The 22,531-nt window shown below is 43.5% G+C and overlaps 1 protein-coding gene across 1 annotated transcript in view; it reads right to left on the minus strand.

Moving 5' to 3' along the window:
• Positions 1–22,531, minus strand: part of LOC311131342 (ankyrin repeat domain-containing protein 13C-like) — an 81,624-nt gene that overhangs the window by 5,527 nt on the left and 53,566 nt on the right. The window contains exons 5-11 of the mRNA XM_084164283.1: positions 11,015–11,100; positions 9,784–9,829; positions 8,541–8,607; positions 6,419–6,563; positions 6,045–6,176; positions 5,532–5,693; positions 1,848–1,927 (exon numbers count right to left, since the gene is read on the minus strand). Coding sequence (XP_084020409.1) covers positions 1,848–1,927; positions 5,532–5,693; positions 6,045–6,176; positions 6,419–6,563; positions 8,541–8,607; positions 9,784–9,829; positions 11,015–11,100 — 718 coding nt within the window. The remainder of the gene's footprint in view (positions 1–1,847; positions 1,928–5,531; positions 5,694–6,044; positions 6,177–6,418; positions 6,564–8,540; positions 8,608–9,783; positions 9,830–11,014; positions 11,101–22,531) is intronic.

Consider the following 22,531-nt stretch of genomic DNA (forward strand, 5'->3'; position numbering starts at 1 on the left):
ACTCCCTGTTCACTCATGACTGCATGGCCAGGCACGACTCCAACACCATCATTAAGTTTGCCGATGACACAACAGTGGTAGGCCTGATCACCGACAATGATGAGACAGCCTATAGGGAGGAGGTCAGAGACCTGGCCGTGTGGTGCCAGGTCAACAACCTCTCCCTAAACGTGATCAAGACAAAGGAGATGATTGTGGACTACAGGAAAAAGAAGAGGACAGAGCACGCCCCCATTCTCATCGACGGGCTGTAGTGGAGCAGGTTGAGAGCTTCAAGTTCCTTGGTGTCCACATCACCAACAAACTAACATGGTCCAAGCACACCAAGACAGTCATGAAGAGGGCACGACAAAACCTATTCCCCCTAAGGAGACTGAAAAGATTTGGCATGGGTCCTCAGATCCTCAAAAGGTTCTACAGCTGCACCATCGAGAGCATACTGCCTGGTATGGCAACTGCTCGGCCTCCGACCGCAAGGCACTACAGAGGGTAGTGCGTACGGCCCAGTACATCACTGGGGCCGAGCTCCCTGCCATCCAGGACCTCTATACCAGGCGGTGTTAGAGGAAGGCCCAAAACATTTTCAAAGACTCCAGCCACCCAAGCCATAGACTGTTCTCTCTGCTACCGCACGTCAAGCAGTACCAGTGCACCAAGTCTGGAACCAACAGGAACCTGAACAGCTTCTACCCACAAGCCATAAGACTGCTAAACAAGACTGCTAAATAGCTAATCAAATAGCTAATCAAATGGCTCCAGGACTACCTGCATTTACCGTTTTTTGCACTAACTCTCTTGCACTGACTCTACACACACACACTGGACTCTACCCACACACACTCACACATAATTACACTGACACCCCAACACACACACACACACACACTGCATACGCCCACACACATATAACATGCACACACATGCATACTGACGCCACACACACACACACTTTCACACTCACCACATACGCTGCTGCTACTGTCTGTTATCTATCCTGGTGCCTAGTCACTTAACCCTTACCTATCTGTACATAGCTACCTCAATTACCTCGTACCCCTGGACATCAACTTGGTACAGGTACTCCCTGTATATCCAGTGCGAACCCCGATGGATCTTCTACTTAAAAACTACACCCCCAAGAGTTGAATGAGGAATTGGACCTTGTATGTTTCCTGTAGTGTTGTCTACACGCACCAGCAGTCCCAGCCGCTCTCTGAGCTTTTCAGCCTACTTGAGTATTTCATATCTATTGCTTCTGATATTGTTATGTAGCCCAGACGGTTGTCTCTTTCCAATTATGTGACATTTGAATTGTCCATTTTTGATACTCTTCTATATATTCCTTGTTAATATGCTTTGACTCCCTATTCACCAGTATCTAATCAACTATCTGCCTGCACCTGTTGCGCACAGCAGGTGTGTCTTCTTAAGTAGTTTGTACCTGGCACTTCCACTTTTTGTATTCTTTCGAGCATGGATTAAATTAATTACATTATTTTTGCATCTCGGCCTCCTTGGGTTATTCCTCTTGAGTGTGAGTACTTTCCGAACACTACAGATATTTTCTCTCCCACGCACCGGCCGCCATTCATTCTAGCCTGAGCGCTAACCCTCATACTGGCTTTCTACTCCCTATATCCATGTTATTTTTTATTCTTTATTGTTATTCACTGTGTATTTTTAACTCTGCATTATTGGAAAAGGACCTTTAAGTAAGCATACACCTGTTCTAAAATGTGATTTGATTAGATGTATGTAGACATTTGAGATTAACAATGAGGAAGAGTGCACTCGTGAAAGGAAGCGTGTAAGAAGTGTACTTGTGAGAAGGTGATGGTCACACATACTTTCCGTTTTCTGCGTTGATGTAGTCCTCCCAGGAGATAGTGTTGGGTGAAGGGGCAGTTAGTGACTGTCGCCTCACAGGCTAAAGAGAGAGGGAACACACATGAATGGCAAGAACAGACACCTGGCAATACAAAGATACACAGAACAAAGTCAGACATCAAACTGAGCATGGGAATAAACAAATATCATAAAGTCAGACATCAAACTGACTACAAAGAAAAACAAAAACACATTCAGACATAAACTGCACACTAAAAGCAAAACAATCCCAAGCTAATCACTTCAAAAGGGATTTTTTTAATGAGCTTCTCAAAATGGCTTTATGTTTTTGCTAAATTGTTTAAGATTTTGCCTGCATCCACCTGAGGTGAATGAAATGTAGGATGCACAACCACATTTGTGCCAATAGAGGGCCCAAATACATCACTAATACTGAGAGTGGGAGTGACCGCATGAACAACACACTGCCAGTGGTAAAAACAACTTGATGATTTTACAGCTGCACACAAACTGCATGAAAGAAAAGTGGTCATTTCATTAAAGCACAGACTCAGTCGTTAATTCTCGACACGTGCCTCGTCACCAGCACCTTGACCTTAGGTTATCATCTCTCTGGACATCAAAGTAGCCACGGTCATCGAAATTGTTAAAAGGTTTTAATAAATGCAACAGTTGGACAATGGATGAAGATACTCCAAACGTTTTGAATTTGTATAATCCATCAGATATTGACTGAATACTTACTGGCACCGACAATCAATGAATGGAATTCAGGGATTTGGTGGGAATTCAGCTATTAAATGTAATGTAAAATGCTCTCTTAGAATGCACTCATACATTTTCTTATTGTATCAGCAAATAGTTGTTATTTTGTGTTAAAATAAAGAAAATTACATGTGCCTCATTTGCATAAATACACCATGTGTGTTTGCATATATGAATACATCAACATAAAGGTGTGGAACAGGGCAGCAACCACCAAACACTCGCTCTGTCTACCCTACCTGCACTCACCAGGGCTGCATTCAGTACGTTTTTACGTTCTCGAACGTTCAATTGAACGGAAAAGGTGCTGTACTGAACGACCAGTTGAAAAACGGGGAGGTTGGGGAACGCTGTCAGCATAGCAACTGCCCTATAAATACGTCACTCATTGCTTCAAGCCACACCTCACCACACCACCAAATGTACCTCAAAGTCTGTTCAAGAACGTTTTGGGGAAACGTGTCGTTCAGTACAAACCGTTCCGTAAAGTAGCAAACGTTCAAGTGAACTGAACGCACCTATGTCCTGCCTAGACTGCCTCATTAATGACTGATGTTGTCACGTTCTCTTGCAACAAGGGTGTCAATAGCAGGATACCCTCGGATTAAAAATCAAGACGCTTGGCTCTAGATTACACCTATCTAAACATACTTTACATTGTTTGCAAGATCAAACATAATATCATTATAATCAGTGTTCATTTTCGGAAGTTGCTTTCATTTCAGCGCATCTAATTTGTAAACATTTCAACTGTATTAAATGATTACTTTTTTAAATTCCACAAAAAAATTTACACCCATTAAAATAAAGTTATTGTTCTTCTCTTTCTCGTGATGTAGGTGTCGCGACGGTGCGTTAAATTCCCGACAAAGCTTTACCGTTCTTATAGATTCAATGGAAAGACAATGTTTTCCCTTGAACCCATTTCAGCCATTACCGGAGTGTTTGACAGGTCATTACAAACGTTAACGGGAAAAAAATAACTACAGGCACAAGCAAGAGTATGAAAGAGTTGCAGGAGTAACATGAAAGCACTCAATCCAGCGAGATTTATTAAGTGACAAGTGGATTTTGCACCCCTCAAACACAGGAAATAGATGGCTGAAAAATACAGATCCTTGGGTGGGTGGGGCATGCGCGTTGCTAGCAATGGACACAGGCTTACTACCTCACATAGGTTAGCACACCTGGCTCCTCAACAGTAGGCTACTGCCAATACTGAGGCCTTGGCAACCTAGAGGATACCAACCAATGCACGTCCACAAATACGCATGTATGCACAAACACACATGCACACCCACACTAATACTGAACTCTCTCTAACTGACCCCTCACTATGAGTGGCTGTGTTTTCTGAAACTTGAATTGAGAAGCATCCACTATAATGTACTATGGCCTACTTCAAAATAAGAAAGACAGAACTGGCACCAGATGATACAGTCAGTATCCCATCATTCAAACGTAGGGTTCCCTTTACTTCAAACGGGACAATGTTATTATCCCTATGCAACCCTGAGCGGTGGTGGATCACAGTGTTTTGATACATTTGCTGTGGCCTCATGATGGGCGTTGGCTCGCACACCTCTCGCTCCCACCGCTCCTGTTGTTGTGACGGGGGCAGAGTACACACAGCCTCCGGCCCGTGATCTCCTGGTATGCCAGTCCGTCTGTCGGCCGTGCCCCCCGTCGCTCCGTGGCACCAGGGGTTTTAGCCTTCATCCACACAGTCAATAGTACAGAGCCCTGCTTTAAACCCCGCTATCTGTGTCCCCAGGCGCCGCACTGACCCGCTCTGCTATGCCACCACCGCCGGAGTAAACAGAGGGGGACGTCAGTGCTGGGACGAACTCGGACTGTTATTTTTCCCTCAACCTACTTCTGCAAAACAGTTTACACTGAGCAGGGAAATACTTATACAAACATGGATGGATGCAAAATGGATTGTGTAAGCAGTTTTTCCCGTTCAATACTGTGCTGACCTGACCTTAACCTATATGCTCACAGGTTTTAATACTGGTTAAATACACAGTAAAAATAAACTTTGGACAACCGATGAAAAATGCTTAAAAACATTTACCATCACAGTACAAGGACAACAATACTACAGGAAGTACATACCATAGGACACATTGACAACACAAAACCCAGTTCATGACAGGACAGGACCAACGAAAACAACAGAGCCGCTAAAAAGCATATATTGAGCATTGTGAGACTGTGACTGTGCAGTGCTTAGACAAGGGCTCCCAAAGCAAACTCTAGAACGATCTAGAGGCCCAAAGAGAGGGAAAGCACTGGAACTGTGTGTAAAGTTCAGCTATGAGCTTCCATCACTAGAGGGGGCTGCTGTGCCTGGTATATATGCACTAGGGTGGAGGAAGGGGGTAAAAATGCCACAAACGAGGAACAGAAGTGTGGTTTTCATTCCGACAGACAGTATGTCCAAATAAAACTACAAATAAACCCAAGGGGGGGTGATGAGTCCAACTGAAGTATTTCCAAATAAACCATGCAGACGTGTTTTACATCAAAAGAGCCCTATGCTAAGGGATAAGATGTGACGCTCTCGTGGTCCATGTAGCATTGACATGTTTTGGTAGGAGTGACTGGAGGTGAGACGAGATCCCATAGGATGGTGATATAAGAGTGTCAAGCAGTGGGGTCAGAGGGCCTACCCCGAGGGTCCAGAGGGAGAGTAGATTTTCAGGACTGGACTCACAGTTTGGCTGCAGGTACAAGCAAACAGTACCTTCACTTAACACACAGCGCCTAGCTCACACCCCCAACAGGTGACATCATACCAGTAGGCTCCAGCAGAACGTTCTGGATATGAAAATATGGTTAAGAGTTGGGTGAATGTTTACATTGTGGCCATATACACGTACTCTGCAGCCAGAGGACCTCACAGCGGAGCTCACCTCGTAGTTCTGCTCAATAAGGTTCCCTCCTTTGCTCAGGCTCTCCATGATGGCCTTGTTCCTCAGGATGTCCTCCTCGCTCAGGTGCTCCCGACGCTTCCGTGACTCCAGCACCAGCCCGTTCACCGAGTAGAAATCCGCCAGGAAATTTCCCACACGCTCCTGGAGCGACAAAGGTCAAGAAAATAAAACCTATTGAGTCATCAATTTCCCTTCAATAAACCTCAAAGGACCAAGACAGACAGCAATACCCCCCCACCACCACCACCACCACGTGAACCCTCCCCTCAGGTGAACACCTGTGGCTCTCCCAGGAGGCTTATCAAACACGACCACTATGTTTTGGTTACTCTGTTGCCTTTGAACTTTGTTTTGGGGAGATAGAACGCAGGAAATGTGAAAAGGACATGGGCGTCCTGTACTGCATTGAATAACAAGACTGTACTGTAGATTAGCAGAGGTCACATTTTGAGACGGAGAGGTTGTATTCGATAAAGTGATGTATAAACCAACCGTTTTGTCCTCTCGGAACAGCCAGCCAGTCTGGGCTCTGGAGAAGGTGATGGACTTGGTGGAGAGAGTGGCAGAGTAAACATCACTGCTCATAAGGATGTCCACCTCTTCCTCTGTCTCCATCTCTGACTCCTGGAACACAAGGAGCCACCGCCACGCTAGTAAGCAGGTACAGCCCTCTGATACACACTTCACAGACACAGGGATCATTTTGAAAGGCAGAATACAAGACAGCGAGGGTCATTAGCTAGACTTCTGCAAGCAGAAATGCAAGAGGGTATGTTTGTGTGCGTGTGTGTGTGTGTGTATTTGTGTGTCTGCGTGCGTACGTGTATGTGCACGTGTGTTTGTGTGTGTGCGTGCATGTGTCTCACCTCGTGGTGTATCCGCTGGTACACCTTCTGTTCATTGTCCAGCACCACAAAGGACTCAGAGGGGTTGGCGTCGCCTTTGAAGATGAAACTAAGGTCACCACGCTGGCACTTCATATCTGTGAAGTTTATTAGGGTGGTATCCAGTCTAAGACCAAACAGACAGAAAGGGAAGGAGAGATAGAATTGAAATTCAAACCACTTCATGGGTCAATATAATGTCAATAGCACCAGCAACAGCACATTAAAACAGCACATATTGCCTATAGTTCATTTGTATGCTTATTGCTTAATCACATCTACATAATCCCTCCACACCCCTCAAAAACCAAAAGAAGATTGAAAGAAGCAATGAGAAATAGAGAAAGAGAGAGACACACAGTGAGGGAGACACACACACACCAAGTATAAGGACAAGTACACTTCCTTGTTACCAAGCAACATACAGCGTAAAAGTGAAGCTTTTTTCAATAAAACTAAAGAACTAAAACTTGGTTTCTAAAAGCTCGGAGACAGCTTTTGCGTTAATAGTTGTAGTTGCCATGGGCGACAACCCCCATTTCTATGTTTTCCGACAAAAGCTAGTTTCATGGAGTAGTGGAGGAATGAGGTGTGACAACAAAGAGAATAACTAAACTACTGTATGGGCTGCACATAGACACAAAGTGGAGAGTGAGAGGTACGACAGAGCTGAGAATTTCAACCATTGGAATGTAAATGAAGTTATGCCAAGGTCGGTCTCTCTCCCCACCTCTGGAATATCAAACAGACATTTTGAAAGCCTATTAGACAGCTTCCAACCCTGGTAAATAAATTATAACCCTTCACCACTTTCTCACCACCACACACAAACACTTTCATGTGTCAGAATGATTTGCCCTGAATCTCCAGTGTTGGATAGAGCATGGTAGAGGGGGTGGGGAGGAGGGGGGCAATTAGTGAGGCAGGTAACCTAGCAACGCTTTAAAACTCTTTCATTTGTCTGTGTGTGTGTGTGTGTTTGTTTGTGTGCTTCAGTGTGCATGTTTGTCACGTGTGTCAGTGCTGTGTGGGGTAAAATACAGGCCCTTTGAAGAACAACACAGCCTGAACCTGGCTTCTTCTCACTGAACACTGAAGCGTGTGAAGCTCAGCAGAACAGCATACATTAACCAGCCTGCTAACACCAGAGAAGCAATTCTACCTGTATTGTGTACTCCAACTGGTGAATAGTGTTTTGTTACTGGATGGGGGATAATTGAATGTGACTACTCTGCGCTGGTCCAATTATAATGGAGCCGGTAGGTGGGTAGAGTTAGGGCAAAGGTACGTGCTGGTTCTCTATGTAAGTGTAATTATTTGGAGAGGTGCGCAAAGGTAATAGATCTGCAAACAGATTCCGTGCTACTCAGTCACAGCAGTGCGAGAACGGATTTCACGCTCTAGTTAACCAAGCTTGTCGTTAGCTGCCCTGCTGGCGCTACACCATCCCATAAGCTGGGAGAGGGTGTAGTGTTCAAAGCCAGGGATTTCTAATCAACTGACAAGGGCCCTAAAAGCCTGAAAGTGCTTCAATAAAGGGCTTTGTCAAAGCATATTTACTTTTATTATCGTGGGTTTTACCATATCACATTGCCCTTTTCAGTATAATACTGAAGGCTGAGGACATCACTCCGGAGAAGCACCAGTCTAGTAAATGTTGTTGGACAGAGGTGGCTCCTCGGGTATGTCCATAGGGCAAACATCAGTACCTGACTCTTTTTGCATTCAATAAGACTGCATCTCTGCTCTGCCAACACTATGACCAGATGGCTGGGGCAGAAACAGACGGGCACCCAACCAAGACTAAAGATTGGTGATGATCAGTGTATCGACTCAGCAACATTGTGTATTGTGTTTGTGTGTGGACAAGCTGTACATAGCTGTAGCAGCTGAGACCAGTACAGACAGACCGATCTGTCCAAGGCATAGCCAAGGTCTATCAGTGATACTGTGTTTATTCTTACATGTGTTGTGTTGTTATCTGTTTGGCATGCTTATTTCTTACAATGATATCATCTTATGTCTTATCTATTGGCTTCAAGCTAATTATTGCTTGTTACAACTTCATGAAAACAAGGGATTTGTAAAGGATTACTTGACTTACCTGATGTTGATGCCGTGTTTGTAGATCTTACACACGTCAGAGGGCAGGATTCGGGAGAGCAAAGGTACTGCAACATGGGAAAAAGACATGGGGATGTCGATAGGCCTAAGTGTAGAAACTCCACTTAATAATGAAAATCACCAACCGCTTCAGAGCCCATGTCAGCAATATGTAGTTCTGCAGTTTAATATGTAATGCTCTTTACAAGCTATGTGCAAGTACGGTATGAGACCACTTCAAACCCTTGGAGGGCACCATCCATGTTCCAATCACCACACTAACATGCCATAATATATTGCTTCATTCTAATGTACAATATTCAGTTTGATCTGCGCTAGTACAGACTGGACAATGTGTCTGTTTGAGACCATTCTACCCCCAGCATATTGAATAGGGCTGGTGGGGCCCTAGTCTCTCTCAATGTGTGTGCAGTGCGTAACACTTGGGGTGTATTCTGTGAGGCAAAACGTTCAGAACGTTGAAATGGAATGTATAGAGCTGGCACAATTCCCTATTATATCTCCTCTGCACTATACATTTCTATCTGAACGTTCTGTAAAGTTTCACCCTCCTGAACAGTCCTAATAGAAAGGCATCTCCCAATACATTCTTTGGATTTGAGCCCTTGCCACTCAGGGGCACTACATTCCCTGTCAAATACTACCAACTGACACTTACACAATCAACAACCATTTCTTTACTGTTGTGAACAGTCACTTAACCTTTACAAGCAGGTCAATATTTAATGGGACATGTTGACACACTGTTAGCTTGCTCTCTGGAGTCCACTAGACATTTAGCCAAAGAAATGTGGGACATTTGTAACAGCATTTCTTCTATAATTAATTCAGTGAAATGGTAGGAAGATCAATGGATCTAAAAGATAAGCTTAATTGATGTAAACATTCATAGGCCTTAGTAATGCTGGTGGTGCGACGTTGTAATGACGTATAGCCACCACCAGGGGGAGGGTCTGTCTGTGTGGGGATGGCGAGGCCACTCCCTACAGAGGATTACCTCAGTGTTGTAAACAATCTCTCAGCATCGCTTTGTTCCCAACCAGCTGAGCAGAGAGCCCTTACTGACACCCACATAACTGGGCTCCACATTAACACACACACTTAATCTAGGTAGATGCACTTTGTGTAGTTAGAAATTGCAAAGAAACTGAACTGTTGTAGTGATTTGGCCTGATTGTGGGCAATTTTATCATATACTTATATAGAATGCAAAGCAAACTCACCCCAGCTTTGAAAGTCCCAGTGAAGCTCCAGATAAAAGTCTCCCAGCTGAAACCCCCACCCCCCCCAACAGAATAACAATATGATTATCAATCAAAATATATCAGAGGGAGTAACTGAGAGGAACAGTAGACCTGATAAACATTTCTGTATCAAACATATATTTTCTTGAATGAGTTTAGGATCCAATATGTAGTTCAAATGCTCTGAAATTACACAGCTGGCCCACCTAATCTCAGGGTACTACTGAGAAAAACCTCCAGTGATGTAATATGAATGATTGCGCATCTCTGAGAAATATAATCCCCTGCAGTCAGGAGAAAATCTATCTCTAACATCTACGATTGCTGCATCACAGGAATTACAGTATAACATTCTCGCATCTAACACAGGAGAGGCTCCAAGGCCAAGCCTAGAGCTGCTCTTTTATCCCCTTCCTCCACCGCTCTCTCCTTCCCTTTATCACTCAGGTTCATCCCCTTGGGGAGTCACAGTTAACCTGGCAGTGGCCTATGCCCAGAGCACTAGATGTTTATGCCCACAGAGAACATCATGCCAGCCACAGCGCTGCAAGGCTCCCCAAAGCCCAGACTATCAACTGTGTGTGTGCATGTGTGTGTGCATGTGTATGTGTGTGGAGTGGAAGCATCTGCCTACCCCTGTGTCATGCCATCCAGGGAGGTTTGTGAGAATGTCACCTTTCCTGCAGGTTGACCCTCCCCCTCCCTCCCTTCCCCCAGGGCCCATGTTGCTGTCTGTCTGCATATTCCTTGAGCGTAGGTGGGCTGGGGGGTATGCTTACTGCATGCCGAGGGCTGTACTATGGGGCCGCTTTGTTGTGATTACCCTAGTTAGTGTGTGACTGAGTGACTGAGAGAGGGTCTGGGTCTGTGTGTGTCTGTGCGTGCCGCAGAGTGGCATTTCTGACTGGGAGCACTCTGCTGGCAGATGTGGAGTGAGTACACAGCCTGCCCCACAGCGCAATGGATCATGCTTCATTTTGGGAGAGGAGTAAGGCGGGGAGGGGAGAGGTGGGGAGCAGAGGATAGGGAAGAGGGTAGAGACGAGATGGGAATACACAATATATCAGCCTTCATGTCGGTATCAGATATGAGGGATCAGGGATATGAAACAAGAGGAGAGAGAGAGAGAGAGAGAGAGAGAGAGAGAGAGAGAGAGAGAGAGAGAGAGAGAGAGAGAGAGAGAGAGAGAGAGAGAGAGAATGTACCGTACCTCTTTGAGGGCGTTCAGTAGCTTTGGCCTCTTGTCCTCCACATTCTCTCTGGACTGCTGTTTGAGCTTCCTTAGCAGCGCTGTGACTGACAGAGAGAAGAGAGGAGGGAGGGAGGGGTGAGACCAAAACAACTACATACGGTTAGGGTACAGTATTGTTCCCGGGAGAACAAAGATATGGGCCCTGTGTAGCTCAGTTGGTAGAGCATGGCGCTTGCAACGCCAGGGTTGTGGGTTCGATTCCCACGGGGGGCCAGTATGATTATTATTTTTATGTATGCACTCACTAACTGTAAGTCGCTCTGGATAAGAGCGTCTGCTAAATGACTAAAATGTAAAAATGTAAAATATGAAAATGCACATAATGAACCTTCCGATGTACACATATAATCTCAAGTGATTTATATATACACTAGACGAATAACAGGGGGTGCTGTTTTGAAGCCACCGCAAATCTCCTCCCATCATTGTAAAACATATTTTGAAGCTATAGAAACACATTTTAAAAATACACTTAGCATGCCGTATTGCAGGTTGATTTTTAGAATTGTTTGTTTCAATATGAGTGTTTTTGGTTTCACATTGATTGATTGATCTTATGCTACACAAAGATAAATAACATACATTTTCTAAACTAATTCAATCTGTTAGTAGTTGGACTTATTGCACCCATTTCTGAGATGGTTGTTCCCATTTAGATGCTTTAGGTGGTCTCATTTATACATTTTCCCTACCTTGGCAATCATTCTAAATGCAGGTTGCAGGTGATTAAAAGTTCACATTTTGGGATATCCTTACTCTGGCTGTACATACAGTGCCTTCGGAAAGTATTCAGACCCCTTGACCTTTTCCACATTTTGTTACGTTACAGCCTTATTCTAAAATTGATTAAATTATTTTTTCCCTCATCAATCTACACACAATACCCATAATGACAAAGCGAAAACAGGTTTTTATACATTTTAACAATTACTCAGTACTTTGTTGAAGCACCTTTGGCAGCGATTACAGCATCGAGTCTTCTTGGGTATGACGCTTGGCACACCTGTATTTGGGGAGTTTTTCCCATTCTTCTCTGCAGATCCTCTCAAGCTCTGTCAGGTTGGATGGGGAGCGTTACTGCACAGCTATTTTGAGGTCTCTCCAGAGATGTTCTATTGGGTTCAAGTCCGGCCTCTGGCTGGGCCACTCAAGGACATTCAGAGACTTGTCCCGAAGCCACTCCTGTGTTGTCTTGACTGGGTGCTTAGGGTCATTGTCCTGTTGGAAGGTGAACCTTCGGCACAGTCTGAGGTCCTGAGCGCTCTGGAGCAGGTTTTCATCAAGAATCTCGCTGTACTTTGCTTCGTTCATCTTTCCCTTGATCCTGACTAGTCTCCCAATCCCTGCCGCTGAAAAACATCCCAACAGCATGATGCTGCCACCACCATGCTTCACCGTAGGGATGGTGCCAGGTTTCCTCCAGACGTGATGCTTGGCATTCAGGCCAAATAGTTCAATCTTGGTTTCATCAGACCAGAGAATCTTGTTTCTCATGGTCTGAGTCTTTAGGTGCCTTTTGGCAAACTCCAAGTGGGATGTCATGTGCCTTTTACTGAGGAGTGGCTTCCGTCTGTAAAGGCCTGATTGGTGGAGTGCTGCAGAGATGATTGTCCTTCTGGAAGGTTCTCCCATCTCCACAGAGGAAATCTAGAGCTCTGTCAGAGTGACCATCGGGTTCTTGGTCACCTCCCTGACCAATGCCCTTCTCCCATGATTGCTCAGTTTGGCCGGGCGGCCAGCTCTAGGAAGAGTCTTGGTGGTTCCAAACTTCTTCCATTTAAGAATGATGGAGGCCACTGTGTTCTTGGGGACCTTCAATGCTGCAGACATTTTTGGTACCCTTCCCCAGATCTGTGCCTTGACACAATCCTGTCTCAGAGCTCTACGGACAATTCCTTCAAACTCATGGCTTGGGTTTTGCTCTGACATGCACTGTCAACTGTGGGACCTTATATAGACAGGTGTGTGCCTTTCCAAATCATGTCCAATCAATTACATTTACCACAGGTGGACCCAATCAAGTTGTAGAAACATCTCAAGGATGATCAATGGAAACAGGATGCACCTGAGCTCAATTTTCGAGTCTCATAGCAAAGGGTCTGAATACTTATGTAAATAAGGTATTTCTGTTTTAGATTTTTTATAAATTTGCTAACATTTCTAAAAACCTGTTTTCACTTTGTCATTATGGGGTATTGTGTGTAGATTCCTGAGAATTGTTATTTATTTAATCCATTTTAGAATAAGGCTGTAACGTAACAAAATGTGGAAAAAGTCAAGGGGTCTGAATACTTTCCGAAAGCACTGTATCACTTTGCAAGCCAGCATAATTTTACTTGCCCGATGTGGCCTGCAAACCAGGAGTTTCAGACCACTGTGTTGGTGTAAAACTAGGCTGTCAAAGTATGGCCTGATGATATACAGTAGGGTCTGAAATGATAGACACCCTTGATAAAGATGAGCAAAAATTACTGTATAAAATAAATAATTCAAATACTGAGCTATATTGTATGGGAAAATTATATTATTTTATGATAATACAATTGCTCAGACAAAGAAATTATGTTTAAAAAGTAATTTAAAAAAATAAACTGGTAGGGTTCAAAATTATTGACACCTATTTTTAATACTTTTCATTACCTCACCTTGCGAGGAGAACGGCACTGCGCCTTTTTCTTAAATGTTTTATGAGTTGGAGGACACATCGGGAGGGATCTTAGACCATTCCTCCATACAGAATCCATCCACATCCTTGATATCCTTCGTCTGCTTATGGACTGCCCTCTTTAATTCAAACCACAGGTTTTTAATGGGTTTCAAGTCCGGAGACTGAGATGGCAATTGCAAAATGATGATTTTGCGGCCAATTAACAATTTCTTTGTGGATGTTGATGTGTGCTTGGGGTTATTGTCTTGCTGGAAGATCCACTTGCAGCCAAGTTTCAGCCTCCTGGCAGAGGCAACCAGGTTTTTGGCTAAAATGTCCTGGTACTGGGTAAAGGTCATGATGCTGTTGACCTTAACAAGGGCCCCAGGACCAGTGGAAGCAAAATAGCCCCATAACATCAAAGATTCACCACCATATTTTACAGTAGGTATGGGGTTATTTTCGGCATATGCATCTTTCTTTCGAGGCAAAACCCACCACTGGTGTGCATGGCCAAATAGCTATATTTTCATGTCATCCAACAAATGTAAATGCCTGGAGTTTGCTAAACGGCATTGGCACTTGGATTGGAACTGGTGCTTTGGTCAGATTTACATTTCTTTACATTTTAGCCATTTAGCAGACACTCTTATCCAGAGCGACTTACAGTTAGTGATGCATACATTTACTTGAATTCCATTTATTATAATTTTTTTCTGAGCCCAACGTGCCGTTTCTCTAGAGAGAAATCAAATCATTCACGAGATAAATCAAATCAAGAACTGGTCTGAAGGGAGTATGTAATGTATTGTCATAAAGAGTTTGACTTAGGCACTCACTTGGTGAAGGCTACAGGACTGAAAGCCTTTGAATGCAACAACCACTAGCAAACACAGTCATGGATGGTATTGGTAAGTCTACAATTCACTTGAAAGGCACCCTGGGAAACATGCAAACAATGCTTTACACCCTACAGTGTTAAAACAACATCCAAAAACCTTTTTAGAGGTACATTTCTGCCACTTAAATGGAAGAAACGGCTTTGTCACGGTGGTGGTCTACCTTTTCCAAAGGTACGCTTTGTACCTGTACTATCTTGACCTCTAAGGTACACTATTGGCTCTTTTAGGTACGAACTGCAAGGGTACAATTATGTACCTATAACTAAAGGTACAAAGGACTAAAGGGTACCACTACAGTGACGAGTTTGTACCCCTTTAAGAAAAAATCTAAACCTTTATTTCTGAGAGTGTAGGTAAAGGTAATCAAGATAAAGTATCCAATGAACTGCATTGCGTATTGCTATATAGAGGACCACATTTCACCATGCAAACCCCACCCTATACTTTATGCGTGTAAGCTTAGTTGCGATGACAATGCAAAACTTGATCACACAGTCCAGTATTCTACAGTATCAAAGCACATACAGGACTGTCAATGAATGTCAATAATGGGAGAGGCATGCCTAGCGTGGTGAGACTGGTAGTTAGAGTTCCTGAGATACACTATATTGGCTTCCCGTAGTGAAATGGCATAACAAGACCCCGCCCACTACACTGCCGATGGATCAAATATATTCCATGAAGTTCAAAGAGGGGAAGAGTCTGGGAGATGAACTATAAAGTTGACCGTTAATGAGATACGTCTGTAAGCGCTTTAATGACCCGAAGGAGGCCAAACAGAATAGACTTGATAAGATGACAGTTAGCTAGGTTAACTCCCAGACCAAGCTAAGCTAGCAGTCAGTCACAGACAGAGCATTGCAAGGCAGGCCAGGGTGCTCCAGTTTTCCAGTTCAGCTGCCACATCAGAGGCTATGGGACAAATCACTTCCATCTCCTCTGGCCTTTGATGGATACATTCCCCTGTTAGTCTCATCAAAGCACCCAGCAGGGCCCTGGACAGTAAAAGCCTCATAGACAATTAGCCACCATAGACCCCCCACCCCGGGGACCAGGGGCTGCTGGGTGCTTTTTCATAGGCCACATGGCGATTGATGTGAGCACAATGTGAGTCATTAACTAACGACTTTCATGCAATTATCATGAGCGAGAACATGATGTTTTTGTAATTATTGTTTTTCTTCACTTATTAGCAGGCCCGGCACCAGGATAAAGTGACTAAGGCGGCATTTGAAATCTGCAAGGGGGCACAATTAATTTGATGATATAGCCTTTAAGATAGATAGGCTGTTTGTAATAGGTGAATTACCCTATGTGAATGCGGCCGTACACACAGCTCTCTTACCAAAACAATGCAAACTAAATGCTGAAAGTAGTTATTCATGCAAACAAAAATACTGAATAGCAGTTTGGCTTAGAATACCGAAAGAATGAATGCGAACAGAACAAAACAGCGGTACTAAGTAGGCCTAGTAAACAAAACATCCGATCAATAAAGGCATGAAACAATCTATATTTAGATTATTATATTTATATTTAGTTACATTAACAGTAAACAAAAGTTGAATGGAAATCCAAATAACCAAAACATAGCCTACAGCTTACTACAGTGAGATGCAGCCATGCACAGCTATCTTACCAAATACAGTGCATTCGGAAAGTATTCAGACCCACATTTTGTTACGTTACAGCCTTATTATAAAATTGATTAAATACTGAAATATTGGGTATAACACTACAAGCTTGGCACACCTGTATTTGTGGAGTTTCTCCCATTTCTCTCTGCAGATCCTTTCAAACTCTGTCAGGTTGGATGGGGAGCGTTGCTGCACAGCTATTTCAAGTCTCTCCAGAGATGTTCTATTGGGTTCAAGTCCGGGCTCTGGCTGGGCCACTCAAGGATATTCAGAGAGTTGTCCTGAAGCCACTCTTGCATTGGCTGTGTGCTTTGGGTTGTTGTCCTGTTGGAAGGTGAACCTTTGCCCCAGTCTGAGGTCCTGAGTGCTCTGAAGCACATATATTCCAGGAAGTTCAAAGAGGGGAAGAGTCTGGGAGATGAACAATAAAGTTGACCGTTAATGAGATACGTCTGTAAGCGCTTTAATGACCCGAAGGAGGCAAAACAGAATATACTTTTAACCAGGACGGCCCAGCTTTCCTGACTGGCTGGCTAATATGAGCTCGCTTGTTTTCAAACAAATAAGATCAAGCCGAAACAGCCACATCCGACTAATGTTTATCCATGATTTTTGAGAGAGGTGGGAACAACAGCTAATTGCAGTTATGGAGGTGTCAGGGGATTAAACGACAATGGGGCAATCCACCTTTAATATGCTTTTAGAAGAAAACACAGCTTTTATTTACACAGGAAGGTGACTATCGGGTTTTTGGTCACCTCCCTGACCAAGGCCCTTCTCCCCCGATAGCTCAGTTTGGCCGGCTGGCCAGCTCTAGGAAGAGTCTTGGTGGTTCCAAACTTCTTCCATTTAAGAATGATGGAGACCACTGTGTTCTTGGGGACCTTCAATGTTGCAGACATTTTTTGGTACCCTTCCCAGATCCGTGCCTCGACACAATCCTGTCTCAGAGCTCTACGGACAATTCCTTCAACCTCATGGCTTGGTTTTTGCTCTGACATGCACTGCCAACTGTGGGACCTTATATAGACAGGTGTGTGCCATTCCAAATCATGTCCAATCAAGTACATTTACCACAGGTGGACTCCAATCAAGTTGTAGAAACATCTCAAGGATGATCAATGGAAACAGGATGCACCTGAGCTCAATTTCGAGTCTCATAGCAAAGGATCTGAATACTTATGTAAATAAGGTATTTCTGTTTTTTTTAAATTAAACATTTGTTAAAATTTATAAAAATCTGTTTTCGCATTGTCACTTTGGGGTATTGTGTGTAGATTGCTGAGAAGAAGAAAAACATATTTAATCAATTTTAGAATAAGGCTGTAATGTAACAAAATATGGAAAAAGTCAAGGGATCTGAATACTTTCCAAATGCGCTGTATGTCTTTGGGTTATCGAGGTACTTTACCTCACTTCTACCATCATGTCACCTGTACAACTAGAGGAGCCAAAACTCTAGATCAGCTTCACTCCACACACAGAAACGCATACAAAGCTCTGCCTCGCCCTGCACTGCACACTGCCCTATCCCATCTGGACAAGAGGAATACCTATGTAAGAATGCTGTTCATCGACTACAGCTTAGCCTTCAACACCATAGTACCCTCCAAGCTCATCATTAAGCTCGAGGACATGGGTCTGAACCCCGCCCTGTGCAACTGGGTCCTGGACTTCCTAACGAGCCACCCCCAGGTGGTGAAGGTTGGCAACAACACCTCCACTACGCTGATCCTCAACACAGGGGCCCCTCAGGGGTGCTTGCTCAGCCCCCTCCTGTACTCCCTGTTCACCCATGACTGCGTGGCCACGCACGTCTCCAACTCAATCATCAAGTTTGCAGACGACACAACAGTGGTAGGCCTGATCACCAACAACAACGAGACAGCCTACACGGAGGAGGTGAGGGCCCTGACAGAGTGGTGCCAGGAAAATAACCTCTCCCTCAATGTCAACAAAACGAAGGAGCTGATTGTGGACTTCAGGAGACAGCAGAGGGAGCACGCCCCCCATCCTCATCGACAGGGCCGCAGTGGAGAAGGTGAAAAGCTTCAAGTTCCTCAGCGTACATATCACTGACAATCTGAAATGGTCCACCCACATAGACAGTGTGGTCAAGAAGGCGCAACAGCGCCTCTTCAACCTCAGGAGGCTGAAGAAATTCAGCTTGGCCCCTAAGACCCTCGCAAACTTCTACAGATGCACCATTGAGAGCATCCAGTCGGGCTGTATCATCGCCTGGGCTTGCCAGAGGGTGGTGCGGTCTGCCCAACGCATCAAGGGGGGCACACTGCCTGCCCTCCAGGACATCTACAGAACCCGGTGTCACAGAAGGCCAAGAAGATCATCAAGGACATCAGCCACCTGAACCACGGCCTGTTCTCCCCGCTACCATCCAGAAGGTGAGGTCAGTACAGGTGCATCAAAGATGGGACCGAGAGACTGAAAAACAGCTTCTACCTCAAGGCCATAAGACTGCTAAATCGTCACCACTAGCCGGCCTCCGCCCAGTACCCTGCCCTGAACTTTAGTCACTGTCACTAGTCAGTGGTGGAAGTATTTTGTTTTAAATATACTTAAGTATCAAAAGTAAATGTAATTGCAGAAATGTACTTAAGTATCAAAAATGTAAAAGTACAAGTATAAATCATTTCAAATTCCTTATATTAAGCAAACCAGATGGCACAATTGTTCGTGTTTTTTAAATTACGGATAGCCAAGGGCACACTCCAACACTCAGACATCATTCAGAAACAAAGCAATTGTGTTTAGTGAGTCTCCAGATACAGAGGCAGTAGAGATGACCAGGGATATTCTCTTGATAAGTGCGTGAATTGGACCATTTCTGTCCTGCTAAGCATTCAAAATGTAACAAGTTGTTTTGGGTGTCAGGGAAAATGTATGGAGTAAAGAGTACATCATTTTATTTAGGAATATAAATGGTAAAGTACAGTACAGATACCCAAAAAAACTACTTAAGTAGTACTTTACACCACTGTCAATAGTTGGCTACCACCTGGTTACTCTACAATGCACCTTAGAGGCTTCTGCCCTATGTACTTAGTCATGGAACACTGGTCACTTTAATAATGAAACACTGGTCACTTTAATAATGTTTAGATACTGTTTTACCCACTTCATATGTATATACTGTATTCTAGTCAAGGCCTATCCTACTTAACTATTGCTGTACATATACAATTTTTCAGATACAGTGAGGGAAAAAAGTATTTGATCCCCTGCTGATTTTGTACGTTTGCCCACTGACAAAGAAATGATCAGTCTATAATTTTAATGGTAGATTTATTTGAACAGTGAGAGACAGAATAACAACAAAAAAATCCAGAAAAACGCATGTCAAAAATGTTATAAATGGATTTGCATTTTAATGAGGGAAATAAGTATTTGACCCCTCTGTAAAACATGACTTAGTACTTGGTGGCAAAACCCTTGTTGGCAATCACAGAGGTCAGATGTTTCTTGTAGTTGGCCACCAAGTTTGCACACATCTCAGGAGGGATTTTGTTCCCCTCCTCTTTGCAGATCTTCTCCAAGTCATTAAGGTTTCGAGGCTGAAATTTGGCAACTCGAACCTTCAGCTCCCTCCACAGATTCTCTATGGGATTAAAGTCTGGAGACTGGCTAGGCCACTCCAGGACCTTAATGTGCTTCTTCTTGAGCCACTCCTTTGTTATCTTGGCCGTGTGTTATGGGTCATTGTCATGCTGGAATACCCATCCACGACCCATTTTCAATGCCCTGGCTGAGGGAAGGAGGTTCTCTCCCAAGATTTGACGGTACATGGCCCTGTCCATCGTCCCTTTGATGCGGTGAAGTTGTCCTGTCCCCTTAGCAGAAAAACACCCCCAAAGCATAATGTTTCCACCTCCATGTTTGACGGTGGGGATGGTGTTCTTGGGGTCATAGGCAGCATTCCTCCTCCTCCAAACACGGCGAGTTGAGTTGATGCCAAAGAGCTCGATTTTGGTCTCATCTGACCACAACACTTTCACCCAGTTCTCCTCTGAATCATTCAGATGTTCATTGGCAAACTTCAGACGGGCATGTATATGTGCTTTCTTGAGCAGGGGGACCTTGCGGGCGCTTCAGGATTTCAGTCCTTCACGGCGTAGTGTGTTACCAATTGTTTTCTTGGTGACTATGGTCCCAGCTGCCTTGAGATCATTGACAAGATCCTCCTGTGTAGTTCTGGGCTGATTCCTCACCGTTCTCATGATCATTGCAACTCCACGAGGTGAGATCTTGCATGGAGCCCCAGGCCGAGGGAGATTGACAGTTATTTTGTGTTTCTTCCATTTGCGAATAATCGCACCAACTGTTGTCACCTTCTCACCAAGCTGCTTGGCGATGGTCTTGTAGCCCATTCCAGCCTTGTGTAGGTCTACAATATTGTCCCTGACATCCTTGGAGAGCTCTTTGGTCTTGGCCATGGTGGAGAGTTTGGAATCTGATTGATTGATTGCTTCTGTGGACAGGTGTCTTTTATACAGGTAACAAACTGAGATTAGGAGCACTCCCTTTAAGAGTGTGCTCCTAATCTCAGCTCGTTACCTGTATAAAAGACACATGGGAGCCAGAAATCTTTCTGATTGAGAGGGGGTCAAATCCTTATTTCCCTCATTAAAATGCAAATCAATTTATAAAATTTTTGACATGCGTTTTTCTGGATTTCTTTGTTGTTATTCTGTCTCTCACTGTTCAAATATTTGTACTCCAGACTACAACATTTCTCGTCCTAATATTTCTATACTTCTTAATTCCATTCTTTTACTTTTTAGATTTGTGTGTATTGTTGTGTATTGTTAGATATTACTGCACTGGTGGAGCTAGGAACACAAGCATTTCGCTACACCCACAATAACATATGCTAAATATGTTTATGCGACCAATACAATTTTATTTGATTTGAAGGCAAAACGCAGTAATTACTGCTCTTTGCCTTTGTATGGCAGACCGGGTAAATGCAGTCAAAACATGGTGGAACAAAGCCAAAGTGCAGTAACTTCAGTTACTGCTGTTTGCTTTGGTTTTACTTGGATTTTGTTGTTACTGCAAATGTTACACTCTATTTTCTCTGAAACTGAACATAATTGAACCAGGACACTTTGTCACAAGATAAAACAGATACTATAAAGCCTGATTTCAGTCTTTAAAATGTAGTTACTACATTTTGCCTTTGTAGGGCAGAGTACTGGTCTTGTCTTTTTAGAAATCAGAAAGGGCACTTTGAATATGGGATTTTAGAATCTCTAAAAATACCAGACCAGTACTTCCTGGAAAAGTGTGATATCAGCATCTTTCGGTGGCCTCATTCACTCAGATGTTTCCATCCTCACACAGACAGCTCTCACTTCCCTACCAGATCCAGAAAAGTGCTGAACCTGCTAATGTTCCAGAAACACTGGGCAGTGCATTGCTAGGCTAACCATGTTAGCTAGCTACTCCATGTTTATGACACTGAATAGGGGAAACAGCCACTGTTTCCTTCAGTGCTACTCTCCTGCCAGGTCATATCACAGGGCCAGGCTTATACGCCTACTGTAATCATTTACAATCTGTAACATTCGCAGGAACTGAGTCAACTGCCAGGAATAAAAGTGATTAATTTAAATGAGGATGGAGGTAATAACAATGCCCCATGATGCTTTGAAATTAGACAGTTAGTAAGATGGTAGGTACCAGTGGTGTAAATTAACTAAGTAAAAATTATTTGAAGTACTACTTAAGTAGTTTTATTTGGGTATCTGTACTTTACTTTACTATTTATATTTTTGACAACATTTACTCCACTACATTTTAAAAGAAAATATGTACTTTTTACTCACATACAATTTTCCTGACACACAAAAGTACTTGTTACATTTTGAATGCTCAGGCAGAACAGCAATATGGTCAAATTTACGCACCTATCAATGTAACACGTTGTCATCCCTACTGCCTATGACCTGGTGGACTCACTAAACATAAATACTCTGTAAATTATGTCTGAATGTTGGAGTGTGCCCCTGGCTGTCCGTACATTTTTTTAAAAAAGAAAAGAAAATCATGCCATCTGGTTTGCTTAATACAAGGAATTTGATGTATAGCGTTTACTTTTACTTTTACTCAAGTATGACAATTGAGTACTTTTTCAACCACTGTACTTAAGTACATTTAAAACCAGATACCTTTAGACTTTTACTCAGGTATTATTTTACTGGGTGACTTTCACTTGAGTCATTTTCTATTAAGGTATCTTTACTTTTACTCAAGTATGACAATTGAGTAC

The sequence above is a fragment of the Coregonus lavaretus genome, assembly GCF_964263955.1.
Source record: "Coregonus lavaretus genome assembly, chromosome: 6".
Classification (NCBI taxonomy): Eukaryota; Metazoa; Chordata; class Actinopteri; order Salmoniformes; family Salmonidae; genus Coregonus; species Coregonus lavaretus.